This window comes from Sinocyclocheilus rhinocerous, unplaced genomic scaffold (genome assembly GCF_001515625.1).
Source record: "Sinocyclocheilus rhinocerous isolate Xijiao unplaced genomic scaffold, SAMN03320098_v1.1 scaffold1251, whole genome shotgun sequence".
Taxonomy (NCBI): Eukaryota; Metazoa; Chordata; class Actinopteri; order Cypriniformes; family Cyprinidae; genus Sinocyclocheilus; species Sinocyclocheilus rhinocerous.
This window is the reverse complement of record NW_015636566.1, coordinates 463,913-487,052: the sequence shown is the minus strand read 5'-3', so window position 1 is coordinate 487,052 and position 23,140 is coordinate 463,913. Positions and strand designations below refer to the sequence as shown.

The window sequence follows — 23,140 nt, the reverse complement described above, 5'->3', positions numbered from 1 at the left end:
TTCGTCTTCGGAACTCAATTTAAGATATTTTGGATGAAAACCGGGAGGCTTGTGACTGTCCCATTGACTGCCAAGTAAATTGCACTTTCAAGGTCCAGAAAAGTATGAAAGACATCATCAGAATAGTCCACCTTCGAAGACGAACGAGGCTTTTACGGGTTTGGAATGACATGGGGGTAAGTGATTAATGACAAAATTTTCATTTTGCGGTGGAGTATTCCTTTAACCTACTGTGAGATTTTTTCCCCCCCAAATATTCCTTGGGCCTAGAGAAACTGCGTTTGCTCTTTAAAATGGTGATGGAAATAATATGAAGAAGGAAAAATAATATTTTGATGCTTTTCAAACCTTCTCAAGGAAACACAATACTTTTGAAAGTGAACACAAAGTTTCTTGGGGCAATGCAAAGCAAAACTTTTGTGAGAGACAAAAGGTTTTGTGAGTGAATGCAGAGCTTCTCAGGGGAACACAAAGTTTCTGCAAATGCAAAAACATCAAAATATAAATTACGAACATTCCTCAAATGATTAACATAAAAAAAAAGTATTAGGGACTTACTGAGACATTTCTCAAAATAGAAATGTACATAATTTATGAATGTATTTTTTTAATTACTCCTAAAGTACAGCTATATAACTCCATTCCCAAAATCATCCAACACATGCAAAATAATACTTACCATATTAATTAGGTCCCTTACTTATATTCCTTACTCACACTTTACATTAAATCAAAGAAAAATAAGGTTACTTTTAACATTTAGGTTAAATTAGACAGGTTTAAACCTTAAAATGACACCCACATGATAGCACTATTGAAAAACTCAAAACAAGGCTGCTGCAGTTACCCACACTGCACCCACAACATTGTAAAAACTGGCTTGGTGCCAGAGTTACAGAGGTTAGTGGGTGCATGTCTATTTGTGGTTGACCTCAATTGACAGTATACAATTTTGCAAAATAGCACCATGAAAGCTGCAGCTATATTCATAAATACAGACATTTCCAGCTCTGTTAATATTATCTCCATCCACTGTGTCACATACTTCATTATTTTGGTCTTTGTTTTTTTCCCGTTTTTATGGACTTTTAGTTTGTATCCATTAGTCCTGTCTTCCTTTGTATAGTTTCCCGCCACTTATTAGTTGTCATGGTGATTCATTTGATCAGTTGTTTGTGCAACGCACACTGTTTTGTAGCTTGGCTTGCTGTTTGGATTACCTTCTGGCGTTTTCTTTAATAAACTGTTATTTTATATGTTTTTGGTGTCTTTATCATCTTTGAGAATAACGTTACACACTGAATGATGACAAAATGGTAAGGTAATATAAACTGCCTGGTTAATTGTTGCCCTCAGAAGTGACGATACTCACCCATGTGGTTAACAATGTGGCATATCGGCACACCTCAGACAGGGTGCTGCAGCCCGGGGAAGCCATGCAGAGTGGCTGACCACAACAACCACAACAGGTTGTTGAAATGCACAACTGATAGAAGTGCACAGAAGTGATAGACATAAACGATAACGGCACAAAACAATTACAGCACCAGGCAAATGCAAAATATAAAAAATAATGATATAGGCCTACAGTATACTGACATCTGTTGACATAAGCTTAGTATTTTGCTATTTTTGCTCCTTTTAATAAAAATACATAAAGTGCTAAATTGATGTGGGAAGCTCCTGCTCATATTTAATGCAAGCATATGAACCTGAGGTCATGTAATACTTGTGACTATTGTTGTTGTCATATTTTGTGATTTAGAGTTACCTCAGCTGAACTGTGACCAGGTTATTTTGAAAAGTGCAGTTTTAAGTACCAAGACTGGCCCTGAATCCAATATACAGGCCCTAATAACTAATTGTTTAAACGATTAATCGCATATTGGAGTTGCCTACTTGAAACTAGTTAACCTAAATGGTTAGTGTAATCACCTTACGTGAAAATGTTTATACTATAAGCTAGACGGTTTGCATGCTAAGATCAAACGTATCGATTGTACAGTGAAGTGAAAAACAGCTGTTTTCCAGGGCAAATGAGTGACGGGAGCAGATCGATGGTCAGATCCAGCGCTGATCACGCTCTGACAGCATGAGCAGCTCCGTGAACCTCCTCCTGCTGCATGGCTGACCATAAATCACTCACGCGGGGAACTAGAGGAGCTTTCCCGGGAAGAGATCATGTCACCATAACACCATCATCACAGCCCTACTCTGAGCGACTTGAAGGCTTGAAGCAAAGCTAAATACTTGTTACATTAAGCGATTAACTGTTTGTTAAGGTTTACAAAATAGCATTTATTTGATATTTTAATTATGCTCGTGCAGACATATAATTTCTTTATATTTTTTATTATTTAGACGATGGCAAGATGCCCAATATAATGGAAAAGCTATGTATTACAAAGTGACGGACAGTTAGTTACATGTGCATGTCAACATAACGTCAATTTTGATAACATAAAATCATAATTTTTTAAAAATGCATCGGTAATACTTACTGATGTCTGTACTGTTGTTTTCCCACCAAAATTAATCACTTCCTGATTTTTAGTTAAATGGGTGTTCCAAAACACTAACAGGGTGGAAAGTGAAACCTATAAAAAGATTAGAGACAGAAACACCTGTAATATTTCTTAAACTGTGTTTTTAATGTTAACTGTTACTGCATATCACCAAAAATGGAAATATCATGGCAAAGCAATGTAGTGAAAATATTTAAAAACCACCCAATGTACATTTCATTCTGATAGTGTTATAAAGAAATACAGTATCTTAAGAAATATATGCTAAATGTGTTATGCTAAAAGGAATAACAGGAATGACCCTGTCTCTGTTGATGATAATGACAGTGACGAATATGATCCCATACATCAGCAGTTCTTGTCTTGTCATTAGTCAGAAAACAGCTTATTTGTATGTGAAACCTAGAAAAGCCTCCATAGAGATATATTGTTTGTTGTTGTAGTTGCAGCATGAAGGTGGCAGTGTTTATGGATAAGTCTACATTATTAGCCCTCATGACATAAGCATATACATTTGATAAACATGTTCTGAAATAATTGTTTATGCTGTTTAGTGCTTTATCATATCCATGCTATGAGTAAATGACATGCCACTAAATAAAACTGAATAAAAAATAGTCTTCTTGGATGCAAGCAACAGCTTACCACTGAAATAATGGAGTGTCGCCATCTGCTGGTGACATTACATATTGTAAAGGCCTGATTCATCTATTGCGACAAATAACTAGGTTTATGGATCAGCTCGTTTACCAGCTGCATCGATTTAGAATATTACATTTGCCAAAACAAACACTGTTATCTAAATAAGTCCCAAAACCTTTGAATTTGCAGATATGGTAATAAAAAGTCGTATATGATTGCAATCCTGCCCTATCCTTACTATTTTCTTATGTAATGCCATTGCTGCATCACTCGGGATAAAAATGTTAAATAAAAAGTAATGCAGAAAATTTTTAAACAAAGGAGTTCTGACATATTTATGTGTCTGACTTGGCATATTTTCTTTCTTGGCAATGTAAGATGTAAGTTGTGAGGAAAACAAACATTAACAATACGTAGTATATCAATACAATATACATAGTTCAGTCAGTACAGCACAATCTTTAACATATTCAAATCAACATGAAGCAGCATGTCTTAAATGTTGATTTATAGCATTTTGTATATGTTCTTTTGACATTCATCTAGCTTTATATTGAATATTATAATTTAATGTGCATGATAAATATTCACATTTGCATTAAAGATTTAAGAAGAAAAACCATTTAAAATGTATACATCCAAATTTTTTTTTTTTCAAAATCATGTTAATAATAAAACAGACATTTTAATTTATATTTTAATGCCCCTGAATTGAACTGATTGTCAATTACAGATTTAAAAAGTTATTCTTTATTTTTTTTCCGGACTTCTAATCAGTACAATCTACTCTACCTAAGACCGTTTATTACAAAAACAACAACAACAGCATATGTCTCATTAAATTCAGTCAATAATTGCTTTGAACACAAATACATTTTAAAAAGTGCTTCATGCATGCCTCTTCCTCATTATCTGAAAACTGATATGGTGGCCTAATCTACAGTCCATCTAATCCATCAAAGATGATTGTATGATGCATCTGTCTTTAAGCATTGTTCAAGGTCAGTCTTGTTTTACTATATAAGAGTTTAAGACTTCAGGATGTTTGGAAGGGGTGGAATCTAACTGTCCAATTTACCCAAGTCCCCTTAGTTGCCTTGATAGTTGTCTAGTTCATGCCTCAGTATCTTAAAAGTCGGACGGTCCTCTGGCTCTGCTCTCCAGCAAGATCGCATGATGTTATAAATAACCTCTGGACAATTAGATGGTGAAGGCATTCTATAGTTGTCTCGTGTGACGAGATCATACACATCACAATTACGGACACCTACAAAAGAAGGTACAAGGCTTAATTGACAATTATAAGAATATTGTAAGGCTTAAGATAAAAATGTCAACTATAAATATTTTTGTAATTTATACAGTATAAACAATTACATATGAATGATTTATAAACCATAAATAGTATAAATGATAAATATTCAATCTCAAAATGAAAAACAATACAACAGTTAGCATCTTGAAACTGACCTGGATAAGGTATTGCTCCATATGTGACAATCTCATAAAGGAGAATCCCAAATGACCAGACATCAGATTTGCTTGAGTAACGGCCATGACCGATAGCCTCAGGCGCGGTCCATTTATATGGGATTTTCTTGTCATCAGATACATAAACAGGCTCCTAGATATGAATGAAAAAAATCTTATTACTGGATGCTGCACTACCTAAGACTAAAATCTGACAGAGCATCATGTTAAAAGACAACTTCCTCTCTGGTTATGAAGAGCACTTTTAAATGACGTAAAATCAACCATAGGATTGGTTCGATCTGATGATTGCACTGTTTCATAATATATAGCAAAGAAATGTCAATTCATTTCACAGGATCAGGTGCATCCTATGTTGCAAACACTGTTCCTTACTGATGTTTCCATAAACCAGGATGAAAATTAAAGTAATTCAAGAGTAATTTCTAGGATGCAGTACTTTAAGTTGATGAAATAAGGTGCCAGTACTACTCCACTTTGTTTGCATATTGGCATGTTAGCCAGCATCAGCAAATAATGTGCATTAAAATTAGAATTTACATTTATTTTTACATGGTATGTGTACCACAAAACAAGAAACATATAGCATATCATTTTGGCTCACCTTAATGACTCGAGCTAGGCCAAAATCAGCAATTTTGCAGACATATCCCTCCCCGACTAGAACATTTCTTGCTGCAAGGTCTCTATGAATACTGTTATGTGTCTCCAAGTATGCCATCCCATCTGCCACTTGAGCTGCCATGTCGATCAGAGACTCCATGTCCAATGCACTACCCTCTGGATCTGAGTGATGGAGGGTGATACATAAAAGGCAGATCAAATTAAGAAGTGAGAGAGAAAGCGAGACAGCATAATTACATAATATTAATATTAGAGTGGCACATTCCCTAAAATGTAAGACTTCAATCATACACATCCAAGGGACAGTGACTGACTTTTTAAGAGGAAATTAAGCAGGTCTCCCTTCTCTATTAGTTCGGTGATGATGTAAAATGGGGCGGAGGAAGTGCAGACGGCAAAGAGAGAAATCAGGTGCCTGTGACGCAAACGCTTCATGATCTGCACCTCCAACTGAAAGTCCTTCTGCACAAGAGCATCTGTGTTACAAAAAATATATTATTATATGGATTTATTACAAATATGTGTAGTTAATTTATTATTCCTAAAAATATATATATATATATTTAGTATTTATTAGAGAAAGCTCTTACAGTTACACAGCAAAATTACATTTCTTGTTTTAAACAAACTTCATTGAATTTTATTAGATTAAAACAAGAAAAACAATCTACAAATGGAGCAACAAGGAAGTCAATATATAATACACAACTTTTCAAGTAAATTGATATTTAAATTTGAGGTTTTTATTGACAAACAAGACAAAGTTGTATTGCAGTGTATCTGTAGTAATGCATTTATTCCACTTGGGCGAATCGAACCACAATATTCCAGTCAGGATTTTGAATTGCCAATTTAAATGCCTTATTTTCTGCTTGAGGTATTCAGTTGTAGATTTGCCAGTGTAACCTTTAGGATCGCTGCCATTCTGCATGACCTACATTGTGTTCACATATACCAGTACTTCAGCAACCACCGTAATGCGTGCAATGTACAATCCAAAATTATTGGTTGTAAAGCTGCAAGGTATTCATGTCCTGAGGCCACTAAGCAGGTGGTTGCCTCCTTAAGGATATTTTGCAATGTCACATTACTCATTTACATCCCAAAATTGCCTATCCAGGTCATGCTTGCTCAATTCCTCCCCTGAAGAAAATTCCTGAACACTGTAAGTGGCAAAAGTAAGACTGTCTGAAGTATTGTGTAGCTTGCTTTTGAAGTGGTTTTACTCGGATAACCACTCTTGAGAAAAGGTGGTTTAAACAACGGTGTTAAATTTCTTTTGTGTCTATTCTATTCCTGACATAGATTTATGAAAGTCAGAGTCTTTAGTAATGTTTACTAACTCTTTCCAGCCATGTATATCATCACAGACATGTTTTGATCCACTGCATTAACCTGTGTTGTCAGGTACATCAGTGGGACTGTACATCTACAGTCTTGTGTTTAAAGCTATCAGAAGGTTATATCCAAGATTTTTCCAGCAAACACTGTCAATGCTGTTTCAAAGTTTCTTTAAAAAAAATCTCTTCTCTGTGGCACCTCTAGCTGCGAGCTCACCATTGTTCTTGAGGATTTTGATGGCCACTTTAGTGTGATTTTTCCACTTGCCGCTGTAAACATCTGCAAAGTGGCCACTGCCAAGCATCTTCTCAAGGGTAAACTGGTCTTTAGGCAGCTCCCATTCATCGACTGTGGAGGGCGACAGATCCTGCAGCTGAGGCCTTTTCTACAGAAACATGGGTCAGTGGTGTCAGGAGGGAAGTTTACGAACACATTTAATTTAATAAGAACTATCCTCACATATTTACTGGGATAGATGCTTTTCGATCAAACATCAGCATATGTTTGCTGGAGGATAGTGAAAAATATGTTTCTTCATGTTAAATTGACAGAATTAAGTTGACATTGTCATAACAATGAAGAAACTCTTTCAAGCACTTCCTCATTTGACAAAACTGAAAGAGAACAGGAGAATAAGGGAGATATACTTTAAAAACAAGCAGAGGGGAGGAGAATAGGCCAAAATGGAAACAGAAAGAGAGTCTTACCCGAATGCAGGGTTGCCTAAGTAGGTCCGAAGTGGAGAGTGGGTGAGTTCGATAATATTCAACCACCTCTAATATACTGGCAAACCGAGGAGAAGGATCCACATAGAACTGACCACTAGTATGGTAGATCTTGAAGTGCTTTGCTTTGGCCTGTGATTTCACTAAGAGACAAGATTCAGAACTTCAGTCTGAAATTGTACCTTTAGGGGTTTCAATGTGTGCTGTAACAAACTCCCTTAATGGCTGTCAGAAAACAACACACACACACACACACAAACACACCTGAGAGTACGAAGCCCATGATACCAGTCTCACTGATTCGCACATGAAAGGATCCATTATCATTTTCTGCTGACATGAGGTGACTCAATGCTTCAACACGGCTCATCTTTCCAAAAAACCACCTAAAAGAACAGAAAAAAACACCAGGGTCATATCATTTCCTTTGGGGTAACAGCATAGATATTTAATAATTAATCATTAATTGGTGATCCTTCACTATTTAATACACATTTATTCAATGCAGTGAAGACAAGGAAACAAATCAAGCTTCAAAAATACTGTAAAAACACCACAGATCAAATTGTAAACGGTACCACTTTTTAAGCTGTACAGTAGTGTTGTTTGATCAGATCATCCCTTTAGCTAAATCAGATTTGTTAAAAAAAACATTCACCAAATTGATTCACAAAATGATTTGTTGATGAATCAGACTAATCTGTTTCTTCCACTCAACTTGGTTTCAGTTCACTTAAAAAGCTGTTCACACCAAGGATAACTATAAATCATTCTAAATCTGAGAGAATAGGGAAGTCCACACCTCAGCTATAACGATAATAGCTCAGAGGAATGATTAAGGGTGTCACTAGAACTTTTTACTAGGGTCTCAGTAAAATATTATTGCTAAATCTTTATGTGTCAGCGGGATTGATGTACATCGACCTGAGAATTATTTTCTCTGATAATATTTCATCAATAAAGTCATGTGTGATTTCTGTCAGCAGTTTAAAATCAGAACTAGCAATGCCAGATTTGTGAATGAATCACTCTTTTGTTCGCTAAACAAAATACGTGCTGGATGAGGTGGATAATACGCCTGTGGCCCATTATTGTTGAAAGGCTAGAAATGCAGCTGGTAATCAAACTGTTGCTGGTAGCCACTGACTTCCATAGTATCATGAAACTGCACAAGTACACAAAGGTTGAGGATCCAGACGCAGTGTTTGTTAAAGTTTTTATTTCTCCACAATCAAAGTCCAAAAACAGGTAAAGGTCACAACAAGGGCAATCAGTCCAACCAACAGCAACAGTGCAAAAACTCAGGCAAAGAGTGATCAAAAGACAGGCAGGGAAACAAAACCAGGAACCAAGAGACAGGAGAACCAGGAAACGAGGCTTAGAAATACAGTGTAGACACATACAAGACTTAACAATGGATGACAGAGAGAACCGGGCTTATATAGGGTGAGCTAACAATGCTAATGAGACACAGGTGCAAACAATGAGTGCTGATGAGACCCGACAGAGGATTGTGGGGAATGAAGTCCTTGATGGAGTGGCAGAAGTCTGGGATGGAGTGCCATCAAGGGCACTCCAGCTGGCGATCGTGACATAAATTATGGCTACCAGCAACTGTGTAACTAACAACTTTCTTCAAAATATCTTCTTTTGTGTTCAACAGAAAAAAGAAATTCATACATGTTTGAAACAACATGAGGGTGAGTAATTGATGATAAAATTTTTGGGTGAACTATCCCTATAAAGGGGTAGATGACAAAACTACAGCACACACTTATAACAAACAGAACGTTACTGTCCGTTAGTGTGAATGCTAATATAGTTATTGTGTCTACACTATAACTATTGTTATAGTGTCTACACTGGATGTGACTGGTTGCATTGCAATATTAAAGCTAGAAGCTCTCCACACTGGACGCAACAAAGTAACCACAGCAAATTCATTTGTCCTTCCTGTCAGAAGTATTGCAAGCGCTAAGAGTATGCGGTTTACTGTTGGGGGTTTGTCATGCCAAATCTTGTCACGCTGCATAATGTGTACAAGTAGACAGCATCACTGATTATAATGAGCTTTATTACATGGCTCTCTGGAATACCTGATTCTGATTGGTCAGTCACAACATTCTGAGGTGTGTTATTCCCCGATAACAACCGCTTCCATTAGTAATGCCGCATAACACACTGCTCATCCAGGTATTTGAGGCCAGTGTTTTTTAATGTCTCTCATATCACACCACCGCGCTCTCGTTTCGTTCAAATGCAACTAGTATCATCTTACACCTCAGTTGTTGACTTTATTTACTGTAAAATAAACCCAAAGGACTATTAGTAGGAGTACTAATAGTAGCCAAGCCTACGATAATATTGTTGAAGTCTTGTTGCCAGACTGATTGTTTTTTTTTTTGTACACTGTCATAGGGCTGGACAATAATTCAATATCAATATGTATCGCGATATAATTTTTTTCAATAACGGTGGGGAAAGAAATTATAGAAATTATACTTTTATTTAGCAAGGATGCTTAAAATTGATCAAAAGTGATGATAAAGGCATTTATAATGTTACAAAAGATTTCTATTTCAGATAAATAGTGTTCATATCGATATCGGAATTATATCGTATCGACCGAAATTAAGAAATATATCGTGATATCAATTTTGGCCATATCGTCCAGCCCTACACTGTCATGAATTTAAGATAATAAACAGGTAAGATATTAAAACGCTTGCCTCTCAAATAACATATTATGTCCTTTATTTAAGTGGTGAAAAGCTGCGTAATTAGTTTACGACTAATTAGATCGTAATTAGATAAATAACATATTATGTCCTTTATTTAAGTGGTGAAAAGCTGCGTAATTAGTGATACGACTGTAGCCTACATTATGCCTCCTCTTCATGTCGGGGTCCTGATCACCCTGTAGGCGTTAAATTAGTGATAACCAGCTGGATGTACATTATCCCTTACCTATTGTCTATTATAGTCGCATTGGTGTTAGTGTGAACTGGCCTTAACATGTTCACAGCTGTTACCAGCTCACTGGAGGGGGACATTATAAGAGAATAACAAAAATATTGGTCTATTCTTTATCCAAAGTTTCAGAAGACTTGGTATAGTGTAGATACACCAATGTTATTGTGTTTTTAGTGGGTCTACTTTTGCATTATTTTTGAACTTTGAAAGCTTTGGTCTGCTTAGGAATAGTACTACTTTAAAACATTTTTCTATTTGTGTTCCACAAAGCAATAAACAAATAAAAAAGTGAACTATCCCTTGTCAGTACGTGACACCCAGTACAAAATGTCAAGGTGCGTTTAGACTTTTAATTGCGTCCCAGATGATGTGATGGATATCCAACAGAATTAAAACCACAGTCTTGGGTAAACTAAATTGTTGTTATAAATCAGTTATGGAAATGCTTATCCTACAATAGTGACTAACGTAACGTTATGAACTCTGCAATGCAAATTACGATTGTTCAGATTACTGATGGGAATTTAGAGACTGAACCTTGCAGATTTTTGTGGAACAGCCTTGCTCTACACACTAGGAAAGAGTTTAGCAGACTACTGTTCAGAAATAGCGTTGACACTCACGGTTGAGACTCCACGGACTCCGCACGCGCCAGATAATTGAACGGTACAAAACCGGTGGCCAAGCTGCCATACAAATCGATTTTCTTCGCACTCCACCAGTCACCGGAACTCGTGACTATCTCTAACATATCACCAGCTTTGAACGACAGCTCCTGGCCGTCGCGTGCCTCAAAGTCCCACAGAGCCGTATGAAGAGCGGCTGTCTTCCGAGGTGGCAGCGGCGCGCTCGCCGGCTGTCCGTAACGGTCAAATTCCGTATTACCGAGCCCATCGCCCGTACTGTCACTGTCAGCTTTCACGCTGTTTTCTCCGTCGGTCGTTGAGGATCCGTATATTCTGTCCCATAATGTCTTAAGACATGGGCAAGTTTTCCTCAAACATTCCCCCATGAGATTAAACTGTCCCTGAGACACCTGCTAGCGGATTCCCATATGAGACTACTGTTTTAGGGAACTGACATTAGAGTGAAACCTTCCGCATTTGAACCACGCCTGTGGACGACAATGACACAAGTTCAGTAGGCTAAACAGGCATACTTTATTATTGGATGTTAATTGCTTTACAGGCTAGCAGCATGCTTGCAAATTTCTGGTCAAACTTAAAGTCGGGTTACATTATGATAAATAAGCAAACAAGTGATAAAGAAACTGCAGAAACATATACTGAAAAAATATTTTATTTTCAAGCGTTATCTTAAGAATTTATCTTGTATAATTCATTGGAAGACAACTGGCTTCTGACATGGATGTGATTTCTACGAAACCGATCATGAGGACACCTACCCAGGTAGTTTTGTCATATGGCTCCTGTGTTAAACACAGTGTTCATTTCAAGATCGTGAACCTGGTAGAAAACAGTTATTTGTGCAGCCTGCCTTCACAAAGACTCTCAACAGTTATAACTTAAAATGGCCGTAGTTTTCACCATTTCGACACCTGTCCATACTTTGGCAGGTGAATCTTTTGTAAACATAAACTCTGACCTGAAAACATCAGACCAAATAATCCCCTGTTCCTATTACTACAGAAACTGATACGGGCTCAACACTTGCACAAAATACAATAAGTGCAGTGTAAAATACATATATTATGACAGTACATAACAGTGCTTGACATCTTGATCCACTCATGATCAAGATTCACTATGACGAGCTAATCTGGCCCTTTCAGATTAAGGAGACACATATTTGCTCTTTAACAACTTCTGTTTCTCTAATCAAATCTTTTATCCTCTTTAAAGTCCTTTAACAAGCATTTATTATTGCACATAACTCAATTAATATAAGCAATCAAGAAGAGAGTCTATCTTATGTGCACCTTTGTCCATGCAAATCGTTTCTTCATTCTCCGTTCTGTCCCACAGAATCTTCTGTTTCAGTCCACCTCTTCTACACCTCAATGGTTTTGAAATAGATTCTGGAGTAGATATTTTCCAGCTGACTGTGAAGGGCATGAAACGAGGGCCGTTTGGAAGCCTCCGCGTGCCAGCATTCCAACATAATGCGGTAGATGTTTGGGGGGCAGCGATTTGGACACGGTAACCTGTACCCCGATGACAGGATCTCCAACACCTCCTTATTATTCTTCCCTGTGGGACATAGAGTGTGGTACATGTATATGAGATATATACTCTACTGCTCAAAGGTTCGGTGTCTTTTTTTGAGAAATTAATTCAACAGTTAAACTGATGCATTAAATTTATCAAAAGTGGAAGTAAATACATTTATATTACAAAATATTTCTTTTTCAAATAAATGCTGTTCTTTCCACAAAAAATTTTAAGTAGCACAACTGTTTTCAACACTAAATTACATTTTAAAATACATTAAAATAGAAAACAGTTCTTTTAAATTGCAATATTATTTCATAGTATTACTATTTTTACTGTATTTGTTTGATTAAATGCAGCCTTAAGGAGCATAAAAGACTTCTTTAAAAAAATTTGTACAAATCTTACTGACCCCAAACTTTTGAATGGTAGTGTATTTGAGAAAGAAAAAATGGACAGAGACCCATACCATCATATGGCATCTTTCCACGTGACATTATCTCATACAGCAGCACTCCAAAGGACCAGACGTCAGATTTGACTGAGAAACGCTGGTAGAGAGCAGCTTCTGGAGCCGTCCAGCGTACAGGAATCTTGGTGTTTCTACTAGCGGTATACACACTATCCTACACACACACACACACAATTACATACTAAGCATCAATTTTATTTGCAGATTTCCAGGGGCATCTTTGACATCCAGCCATTATTACCTTGATGATGCGAGCCAGACCAAAGTCAGCCACTTTACACACCAGGTCTTCACCAACCAGGATGTTTCGAGCTGCAAGGTCTCTGTGGACAATGTGTCGATCTTCCAGATACGCCATTCCTTCTGCTATCTGACCAGCCATGTAGATCAGGTGAGCAGAGGTCAACACCTGACCCTCCGGTGCTACAGGAAGTAATGAGAAAAAAGAGGTTAGATTGAAAGGTGAAGAGTTGCTCATTGGGAACATCAGTGAAACAAAAGGCTCCAAATGTCAAATTTCTGAGACCACACTGAAAATGTGGGCTTCAAAATATAAGTTCAATCTGAAAATAAACAAATCTTAATTGAAATCTGGAAATAAACTGGAAAAACGTTTTGTGATGATAAAAAAAAAAAAGTAAAGGAAAAGTGAGTTTAAAAATTATTTCACAAATTCAGATTTTGGATTATTTCTAGGTCAGTAAGCAAATAAGTATTACTAAGAAATTAATGGCACTGATCATGAGACTCTTTGTACAGATGGTCAGATGTTCTTGCTTCCACTGAAGCTCAAGATCTTTGGATCATCTCAAATCCTACTGGAGAACACAGTGATCAGGATTGTGGATTTCATGCAGCTTGAGTCGTTAAAGCAAAAGGGGAAGGTAACATTTGAGTGGGAAACATCATAATTAAAGCCATATCTATTTAAATAAATTGCTTCTCAGACTGGAGGAAATAACTTGGGTGTCAAGGATATATATAAAACACTTTTGTGTTTGATGACTTCATGTACTTTTGAACTGTAACCACATAAAGCCATAAATGTTTGTCAGTGCGAACGTGATTGTCTGATAAGAGAAAAAATGCAATGTATGAAATACCCAGACCAGTGATATATACAGTGATCTTCAAACATGTAGTGTACAAGCAAGTAGTGAACAGGGAAACAGAGTGCAGTCACACTTACTAGAAAGATATGATTTGAGACTTCCTTTAGTCATGAGCTCGGTGACGATGTAGACCGGCTCCCCTCGTGTGCAGAGAGCCAACAGCTCAATCAGTTTAGGATGGTGCAGCTTCTTCAGTGCGTGTACCTCCTTCACAAACTCATCCAATTTTGTGTCCTCTAAAGAGCAGAGTAAGAGAATAACAGTTTAAAGTTAAAAACACATCAAGAATCACCTTTATTCAGGGTATGATGCCGATCCAGATGATGGACGATATATTGAATTTGAAACAAAACCCAAAAATTGAAATTAAAAAACAATTTGTGGCCAAGTACAAAATTCTAAATTTCAAAGAGCAAATGTGACCCTGGAGCACAAAACCAGTCTTAAGTCGCTGGGGTATATTTGTAGCAATAGCCAAAAATACATTGTATGGGTCAAAATCATCGATTTTTCTTTTATGCCAAAAATCATTAGGATATTAAGTAAAGATCATGTTCCATTAAGATATTTTGTAAATTTCCTACCGTAAATATATCAAAATGTAATTTTTGATTAGTAATATGCATTGCTAAGAACTTCTTTTTGACAACTTCAAAGGCGATATTCTCAATAGTTAGATTTTTTTGCACCCTCAGATTCCAGATTTTCAAATAGTTGTATCTCGGCCAAATATTGTCCTAACAAACCATACATCAATGGAAAGCTTATTTATTCAGCTTTCAGATGATGTATAAATCTCAATTTAAAAAAATTGACACTTAAGACTGGTTTTGTGGTCCAGGGTCACAAATAGCATTAAAATCTTTTTGAGCGCTGTTGCATTTCTTCAGTGCTGAATTAAACCTATGCTGACACAGCAACATTACATAATCACAGAATTTACTGTATGGGAAGATTTCAATTTAGGCTTATTGCTGTTTTGGTTTCAATTTAGGCTTATTGCATTTTCCTTTATCAGAGTGGATGGTGCAGTCTTGTGCAGGTTCTATGCACAAATTTTTAAATGAAATTACAGCCAATTTATTAAGAAATATTCCAATTGATTATTACTATTTATATTTTTAAAAAAATCCCAAAATTCGTAGGCACTCATGTGATGAAATGTAAAAAGCCTTTAATAAATTGGGCTTAGGTCATTAAAAATAACCAAGCCTTCCTTAGGGTACACTTCCATTATCAAGGCTTTTTACACTTTTTTTTCATTCAAAAGTTATTTTTGTTGGGTAAGTTATAGTTGGGTATATTCCCAATAAGCTATTTGCTTCTGTAGCACACCTAGTCTCTATATTTTATGATTCTGTTTTTTCTTTCTCTAATTGAAACGCTTAAAAATATATAATTTTCCATCTTCTAAAAATGTCAGTTCTTTGGGATTTCCCTATGTCCTCAATTTGACTTTCAGTCCTTTCAGTCAAGTAACCTCCAGGAAGTGACATCAGCACAAACATCAGGGCTGCGTTCAGCCCCGACAAAAACGGTGCAAAACGTTTTTTAAACGGAAACGGTGGTGCGTTGAACACTCTGTTCTGATGATGCAAGAGTTGCAACTATGGCAGCTGAGAAGGCCATTCTTTGTGTTCTTTTCTCTTATTATTTCAGTTATTTTGCCTTTAATGTAAAGAAACATGTGCAAACAATATTCTTGCCCTTGTGAATTTATTTGCATGTTAATTACATTGTGCCAGTTGTCTCTTTAATACCGCGTGGTTTACATACACGTTGCTGCTGATTGGGCTGACATGTTTGACACACCCACCAAACAAGAGAAAACGCATCTCAAACCCCGTTGCACACCGTTTCCAGGAAACATGTCGTTCAAACCGGAAACCGTAGCAAAACGGTGCACACCGGTTTGAGCTTGAACTTGCCCCAGTATTAGGGATTGCTTTCATGAATTCTGTGATGTTTTCTGGTATTAGTTGAGTTGTCTCACTTCAAAACATTCCATCTTGTGTGATGCTGTACCTTGTTTGAGCATCTTGATGGCTACTTTCTGTTTCTTTGTGATCCAGACGGCTTCCCAGACTTCCCCAAAATGGCCTTCCCCCAGCTTCTTGAGTAGCTGAAACTCCTCCCTCGGCTGCTCCCATGGCTCAATGTCAAACAGCTCCCTCTGCACGCAGACACACACGCAACAAAGGTTACAAGAGAACTCTTCCAAGAATCTCTCCCCTATATCACATGTTGATCTAAACACAGCGTGCAATATTGACCATAAAACCAGAGAGTGCTTATTTTTTGTTAACAGCATAAACATTAAGTAGAAAAGAAGAAAAGAAAGGCAATTTGCATTTCTAAGAAAGTTTACTGGGAAAACAAATCATCAGAAGACGGGCTTGGTTTTGGTGTGTTTAGAATGGAGAAAAAAAAAAGAAGCTTTGAAATTTTGGAATATTATGACAATTTATTGTTGAAATAAAATGCACTACATTACATTGACATGTTACTACATTAAACATGTCAGCGTGTGGAGCTTGAAATCTAGGACCAGTAATTGTCAATCAAAGATTTCTTCATTTCATTTACACAATGAAACAGTATGAAATGATAGTGACAGTGATTTTGACAAATATGACCTGTTCCTAGATCGACATCCTTGCTGGTTCTGGAACAACATTCAACCAACCAGATTTTAGGATTAGGACTTTATGAACATTCTTATTTAGGGTAACAAAGTGCATTTACTGCTCAACATATTTAGAAAATAGTTTAGCGTGCACATACATTATTAAAGGAAATAAATGGAAGCATTTGATAATTTAGTTCTTATAGCACAAATTTCATTATTTTTGAAAAAGTTGTCAGTAGTGAACAAATACTAGTTATAAATATGAATTTATTTATAAAAATAAATAATATAAATATTAAAAATGGATGAGTCTTCACAGTTTCGTTTGGCATTTAGTTTATATAATTGAATAATGATGACAAATCCAATAATAGAATTCCAGTGAAATCGATGTATATGAACTACACAATATATTTCAATAAATTATATGCCTATAATAGGCCTACATTTTTAAAAATAGACTTGGAATTCAGATTAAATGATTCCAATCACAATTGTGAGGGGGAGGCAGATCTTACCTCACTTAACTTACCCTACCTATACTATTTCCTTGTTTTTTCCTGATTTGATTAAGGGTTGCCTACTGTTATATAGAAATATCTAATATAATACAATAAAACATACAATAAAGCAGGGGTGTCAAACTCAGTTCCTGGAGGGCTGGAGCCCTGCAGAGTTTAGATTCAACCCTAATTAAACACACCTAACCCAACTGATCAAGTCCTTCAGGCTTATTTGAAAACTACATGGTTTGTGTGTTGGAGCAGGGCTGGAACAAAACTCTGCAGGGCTCCGGCCCTCCAGGAATTGAGTTTGACACCCCTGCAATAAAGCATGTTGATCCAGGAATATTCAGCATGAAATGATCCAAAGACCTTAACAGCTGTTCACTGAAATAACAATCAAAAACATCAAGTATTATTCATATCAAGTGCTCTTAGCCACAAAACAAAAATCTCAAAGATGATAAAGTTGCCCAAGTGAAAACATGAAATGCATAAAGTAAAAGGTGCAAAAGGTCACTGTGCTATCCTTTTAGGAAGCAAGTGAGTGAATGGCTTGTGTTAGTGTCTCTCAGTGGAGCTGTGTGTCCACGCGCTCTGTTACTCAGCCTCGGTGTCCTCCCTGAAAAGGGGGAGAGAAGAGCGGACGATCACCATGAGGCCAAACCAGACAGAGCGCAAGACAAAAACGAAGCAACTCTTCTAACACATTTCTGTGCAGGGCTGCTTATTAAGATGAAGATTAAGCAAAGAAGCCACTGCAGGCCGACTGGTGCCATCACCCAGGGCCACTTCTCCAGAAACAAGCCGCTTCTCTATATCGCTAATTGAATCTCTAATGCAGAACTGATACCCATGAAATGAACGCCTATTTATGAGCATTAGTTTCATGAAGACAAAGAGTGATTTCTAAAATTAAGATGTCTAAAATATCACTCCTGGGAGTGTATTAAATATTAAGAGTGTCATACTTGCTGTACACATGGCTGGTCTAAGGGGCATCCCAGACTTCTGGAGTTGTGCTGGTAGTATCTGATGAGCTCATCCAGAGTGCCAAAAGAGATCTTGTCAGATACAAAGTAAGCACCAATCGCTGAGCGATGAATACGGAAATGGAAGACATTATTTTCACTTCTGGCTGTGAAGGAGAGAAATACATTTTCCAACATTAATATTTTTGGACATTTATTTTTAGGACTTTTTAACCACGATTTTTTTGTTTGTTTGTTGAGATTGACTTATTTGGTCCCATCATCATTACATATATTAATATTTTATGTCTGAGACCCTTAAATATAAGAAATAAAACATTTTTAGTGGAGGACAGAAGAATGTTATCAAATTGGAAATGCTGTGTATAATCAATTTTGACAAGATTAGCAAAAATTATTGAGTGGCCTTGGGGTTTTTGAGACCTTAAACAGAATATTATGCGGTTAAAAAATGCCTGCTACTCTCCTGTGGAGACAGAAAATGCTTAGTCAGTTGCACATGGAAGACCAATATGGTGTTACAAGCTGTAGGGTGGGGTGGGGGGAGAGAGAGAGAGAGAGATATCTATATATATCTATATCTATCTTAGGCCGAGAGTGGATATCTTAGGCAGAAAATAATACGATTGATGAAATGGAGGATACATTGTCATGTAGATCAGACTGAAAACGGGAGATGAGAAAGAAAGATGAAAAAGGAGATGATGTATGAGAGAAAGACAAAGGAATACAGGCAAGAAGTACTTGAGGTCTCCAGGCATTCAAATGAAAGAGAGTGTGAGACTGTGTCTGAGAGAGAAGAAACAAGGGAACGAACCGGAGATAGTATATTCATCGCTGTGGCTCTCACTGATCCTCACCAGGAAGGAACCAGTTTTGTTCTGTGGACTCAGAAGCAGCTTCTCAGCCTTTTGTCTGTTTATATTCCCATAGTACCATCTGTAAAACAGATGCACATAGCACAGCTGAATGAATGAATACTTCAGAACCTGTCAAGACCGTGTCCAGGTCAGATTTTACTTACAAAATCGAAAGAAAATTTTGTTTTTATTATATTTAATTAATGCTGATAATATATCAGCATATATCATATAAATAAATCCAGGAGAAATGTGCATAAATGCCATGAATCTTTATGATATTATTCTGAAATGTGAATATTTTGATGTTGATCGATTAAAGCAAACACAGCACATTTACTGTCTACTGCATGTACAATTCTGAACTAATATGTTTGAACTATCAACAGAAATTTTAATAATGTAATCATTAATAATGCATGTTTAATACCATAATTAGTCTTTTTTTTACATTAGAGAAATTGGATTAGTAGTGAGGAATGAGCAACATGTATTTCATTGTAATTATTTACTGACACATTCTTATTAGTCCTGTTGCTATTATGTCAGCTAACAATGTGAGTAATATGAGTACTGTAGTGTAAAATGCTTGAAATTGCCGTGTAAAAATCTAGATCTGCCATTTCTTTTTTCACATTTTACCAGTAATATTTTATAATGACAAATATACGGAGATATTTCACTTTAAAAATGTGGTATGATAATAATAATAATTTTAAAAAAAACACCTCCAAAATATACATTCTCTAAATGGTTAATCAATATGTTACGAGTTGTGTAGAAATGCTAATTAGCCATACACCAAGAAAATATTAAACCAATTTGTCTAATATACTGGGCTTTTAGAACCTACTATTCACTTATTTCACTTTTTGAATTAATACTCTTTATTTCCTTTATTTGCTCATTACAGTGAGAGAAAGAAACACCTCATTTTGCCCACATTAACCACATTCAGCTTCTCACAGCAAACACTGTGGCGTCATGCAAAGTGTTGCCATATTAAATATGGGTGTGGCAGGTGCACATGCTTGTTTAGCACAATCCCATGGTGCTTCAGTTTCAGTGAAACTCCGGCAGGTGACAGGTGCACCAGAGGCCGAACACACACACAACTCTGACATAACAACCCGTTACCTGTCAACACTATTTAGGTCTTTATAGCAAGAACAATTGACTGACCCTGTTACAGCAACCAAACAGAAGTAAACGATGAAGTAAACGAAGCGCACAGCCCACTGTTCACATGGATAATGATAAATCCCATTGTGAGTTCAATGAGACAGTGTAGATATATGAACCGCTTGGTTGAGCTCATGTATAACCAAGCACACTGTTACTGTAATTTCAAAACAGTATGGTCAGGTTTTGACCTATTGACCTTATTGTTACAGTGTGAATTATACAATGGTTCTCAGGATGTATTCTTTTTGAAAATTGACATTTTTAACATTTTCAACATCTGCAAAATGATTGAATCTAAATTTAAAGGTAATTTTCAAGATATAGTCTGTCTCATGCAATTTTTGGGGCCACTAGTCAATTGACTTTAATAAACACTTAAGGTTTTGGAGATACATTAAAGATAATTCAATATATAATAAAGTCATACATAAAGACAGTACCTACAGTTTATGGAACCCCTGACAAAACTTATGTAGCTATATTTGTATAAGACACACATCTTTTGTTTGGACTTAAGGTTCAAGTGTTAATTACACAGGTGGTTCTGTGTGCACTGCGTAGAAAAGACTAGTGGCTGGCTATTACAGTGATCATTTTCCATAAAATATAATGAATATTTTAATTACAAATATCACTAGAATCAAAGTAAGTCTACAGATTGTCAGACTCGGGACTTACCTGTAGTTAGCGAATTCATCCTGTACTAGGGCCACATAATTAGCAGGGACCAGTCCGGACTCCAGGGACCCCGTCAGCTTCTTGGCAAATACATAATCCCCCCTCTTTTCTATGACAGACAGTTTGTCCCCTTCTTTCACCGTCAGCTCTTCCTCACTGCGGGCTTCGAAGTCGAAGAGAGCCGCGTACAGCTGCGCCGGCTTCTTCTTAGGAGCCGGGATCCGGATATCACCTGAAACCGTGCGGATCTCGGCCGGACGAGCGATGTTCGGATAGTAAAACTCGGGCCATATGCAGTCCCATAACCTCTTCATGCATGGCATACAGCTGCGACAACACTTCTCCATCCCAGCCCTCGCTTTCTACGGACTCCAGGGTAGCCAGAATATCTGGCAGCTGTCCACGGTTGAAATTGAAAATAAAAGAAGTGTGTGGGTCCCTCACCGATGGTGACCGACCGTCCGTAGCGATTCTATACCGGGATCCCCTTTGTTGAGCTAACGCGCTGGCCGTGATCATAGCGGAGGATCAGGTGAAACCGGTTCTGTCTCGGGATGGATCACAAAGGTATGCGGAAAAGACATGTTTTTATAGTTCAATGAGACATTAAGACGAGGAGAGGATGTTGTGGTTGAAGTACCTTGAAGAACATCCTCTTTTCATCTAAATTTAGGCTCTACTCGTTCATGATGTCCCTCTTCTCTCATAATGACCGGTGCAGTGCGCCGCAGCATTCGGTGCCTCTATCCGCTCCGGAGCAAAACGCTTCGCAGTATGTGAACCTGGCTGCGAGCGAGCCGTTTCTCCTGCAGAGCCATCATCTGTTCACTAGTCGAGCGCACACTTGGAGCTGGAAACCAGTATCCGTTTATTTTTAGATTCGCCTAATCGTACAAATCTTACATCTCCGCAAATATTTGCTTTTATTCAAATTTGAGGATGCTCATTTGCGTGCATATCATGTGAATAAGTAGTTGGAAAATAATACTATTCTAGCCTATTCGTTTTTACCACACGCACACATGTATGCCCACGTTTATTATTATACACGACGGGGACTTCCAGTTTACATGTAGCCCTATTATGTGAAATTATTGTGCTAATTATATTTACTAAACCAGTTGTGTACAGCAAATATTGGGGGCCCGCCCATGAGCTGTGACGTCACACTGGCGTTTGTATTACTGTTTAATATTATTGTGGGCAGTTTAGATCTTTATCTCTTAATGGTTTTCTCATTTGGTGTATTCTGAGCTAAAATATTTTCTGCAAAACTTTAAGGTTTCTGTCATTTAGAAAGAATAGTGGTTACCGAGGTTACTGGAGATGTATATTAGCTATAAATCGCTCACAAAATATATTTTGGCCTCACATAAAATGAAAGGAAGGAGATGCTATAATAGAGCTCTGTTCTAAAAACTTTAGAATGACAGAAAAGCAGCTTGACTGGTGCAAAAACGTCTTCATGTACCCGAACCAGTAACCAACATTGTTTCCCGCGTAAATATATTTAGGTCGAATCTTTTCTGAGCATCTTTGTGAAGTAAACACACTGTAAAATTGCCACCTTGACGCGACTTCTATGCGGAGTTATATCGCTCTAATGTATATATCCAGCTGAAAACCCCCCCAGTTAAAACCACCCTGAGCTGGTCTTAGCTGGTTTAAGTTGGAAGTAGCTGGTTTTAGCTGGTCTCCCAGCCTGACCAGCAAAGAAAGTGGCCAAAACCCCTCTCAAACCAGCCTGCTGAACAGCTATGACCAGGCTGTTTTTTTTTTCAGGGTAATTGGATTAAAACTGTGGGATGTATATTACATTGTGAAGTAAACAATATATTTTATAATATGTCATATAATTTACTCAACCCCCATATCAGGTCAGTAAAAGTAAATAATATCTTTTATAATATACCATATAATTTACTCAGCCCCTCCATATCAGGCCAGTGCTTAACCCTATTCCTGCATTTCTGAACCACACATGCATTAAAGCCTTCCACGTGGGCCATAATAATAAAAATCAAGATGCCTAAATAAACTGACATTGAAGCACTAGAGGAAATAGCTTAGTCTTTGAATATTGTCATGGACGATGGGGGATCAAGATCAACGAGCCTGAGAACTACTGATTAAGTTCTTATGAAGCCGTTTTCATCATGATGACCAATGTAAGCGGTTTCAGGTTTTACTTAGTTAGCAAAACCTGACCCACACACA

General features: G+C 37.1%; 2 protein-coding genes across 2 annotated transcripts; both read right to left on the bottom strand.

Annotated features, from left to right (window-relative positions):
* Positions 1 to 3,876: 3,876 nt before the first annotated feature.
* Positions 3,877 to 11,456, bottom strand: LOC107747980 (protein-tyrosine kinase 6-like). Its single transcript, XM_016562621.1, has 8 exons — positions 10,945 to 11,456; positions 7,613 to 7,734; positions 7,331 to 7,491; positions 6,840 to 7,008; positions 5,597 to 5,758; positions 5,263 to 5,444; positions 4,638 to 4,791; positions 3,877 to 4,434 (listed from the first exon to the last, which is right to left on the bottom strand). The coding sequence occupies exons 1-8, from the start codon at positions 11,331 to 11,333 to the stop codon at positions 4,256 to 4,258; spliced, it is 1,518 nt and encodes a 505-aa protein (XP_016418107.1). The 5' UTR covers positions 11,334 to 11,456; the 3' UTR covers positions 3,877 to 4,255.
* A 90-nt stretch (positions 11,457 to 11,546) lies between these two features.
* Positions 11,547 to 21,633, bottom strand: srms (src-related kinase lacking C-terminal regulatory tyrosine and N-terminal myristylation sites). Its single transcript, XM_016562622.1, has 8 exons — positions 20,924 to 21,633; positions 19,018 to 19,139; positions 18,180 to 18,346; positions 16,102 to 16,249; positions 14,154 to 14,312; positions 13,206 to 13,387; positions 12,962 to 13,118; positions 11,547 to 12,531 (listed from the first exon to the last, which is right to left on the bottom strand). Exons 1-8 carry the CDS (start codon positions 21,268 to 21,270, stop codon positions 12,332 to 12,334), a joined length of 1,482 nt encoding a protein of 493 aa, XP_016418108.1. The 5' UTR covers positions 21,271 to 21,633; the 3' UTR covers positions 11,547 to 12,331.
* Positions 21,634 to 23,140: the final 1,507 nt, after the last annotated feature.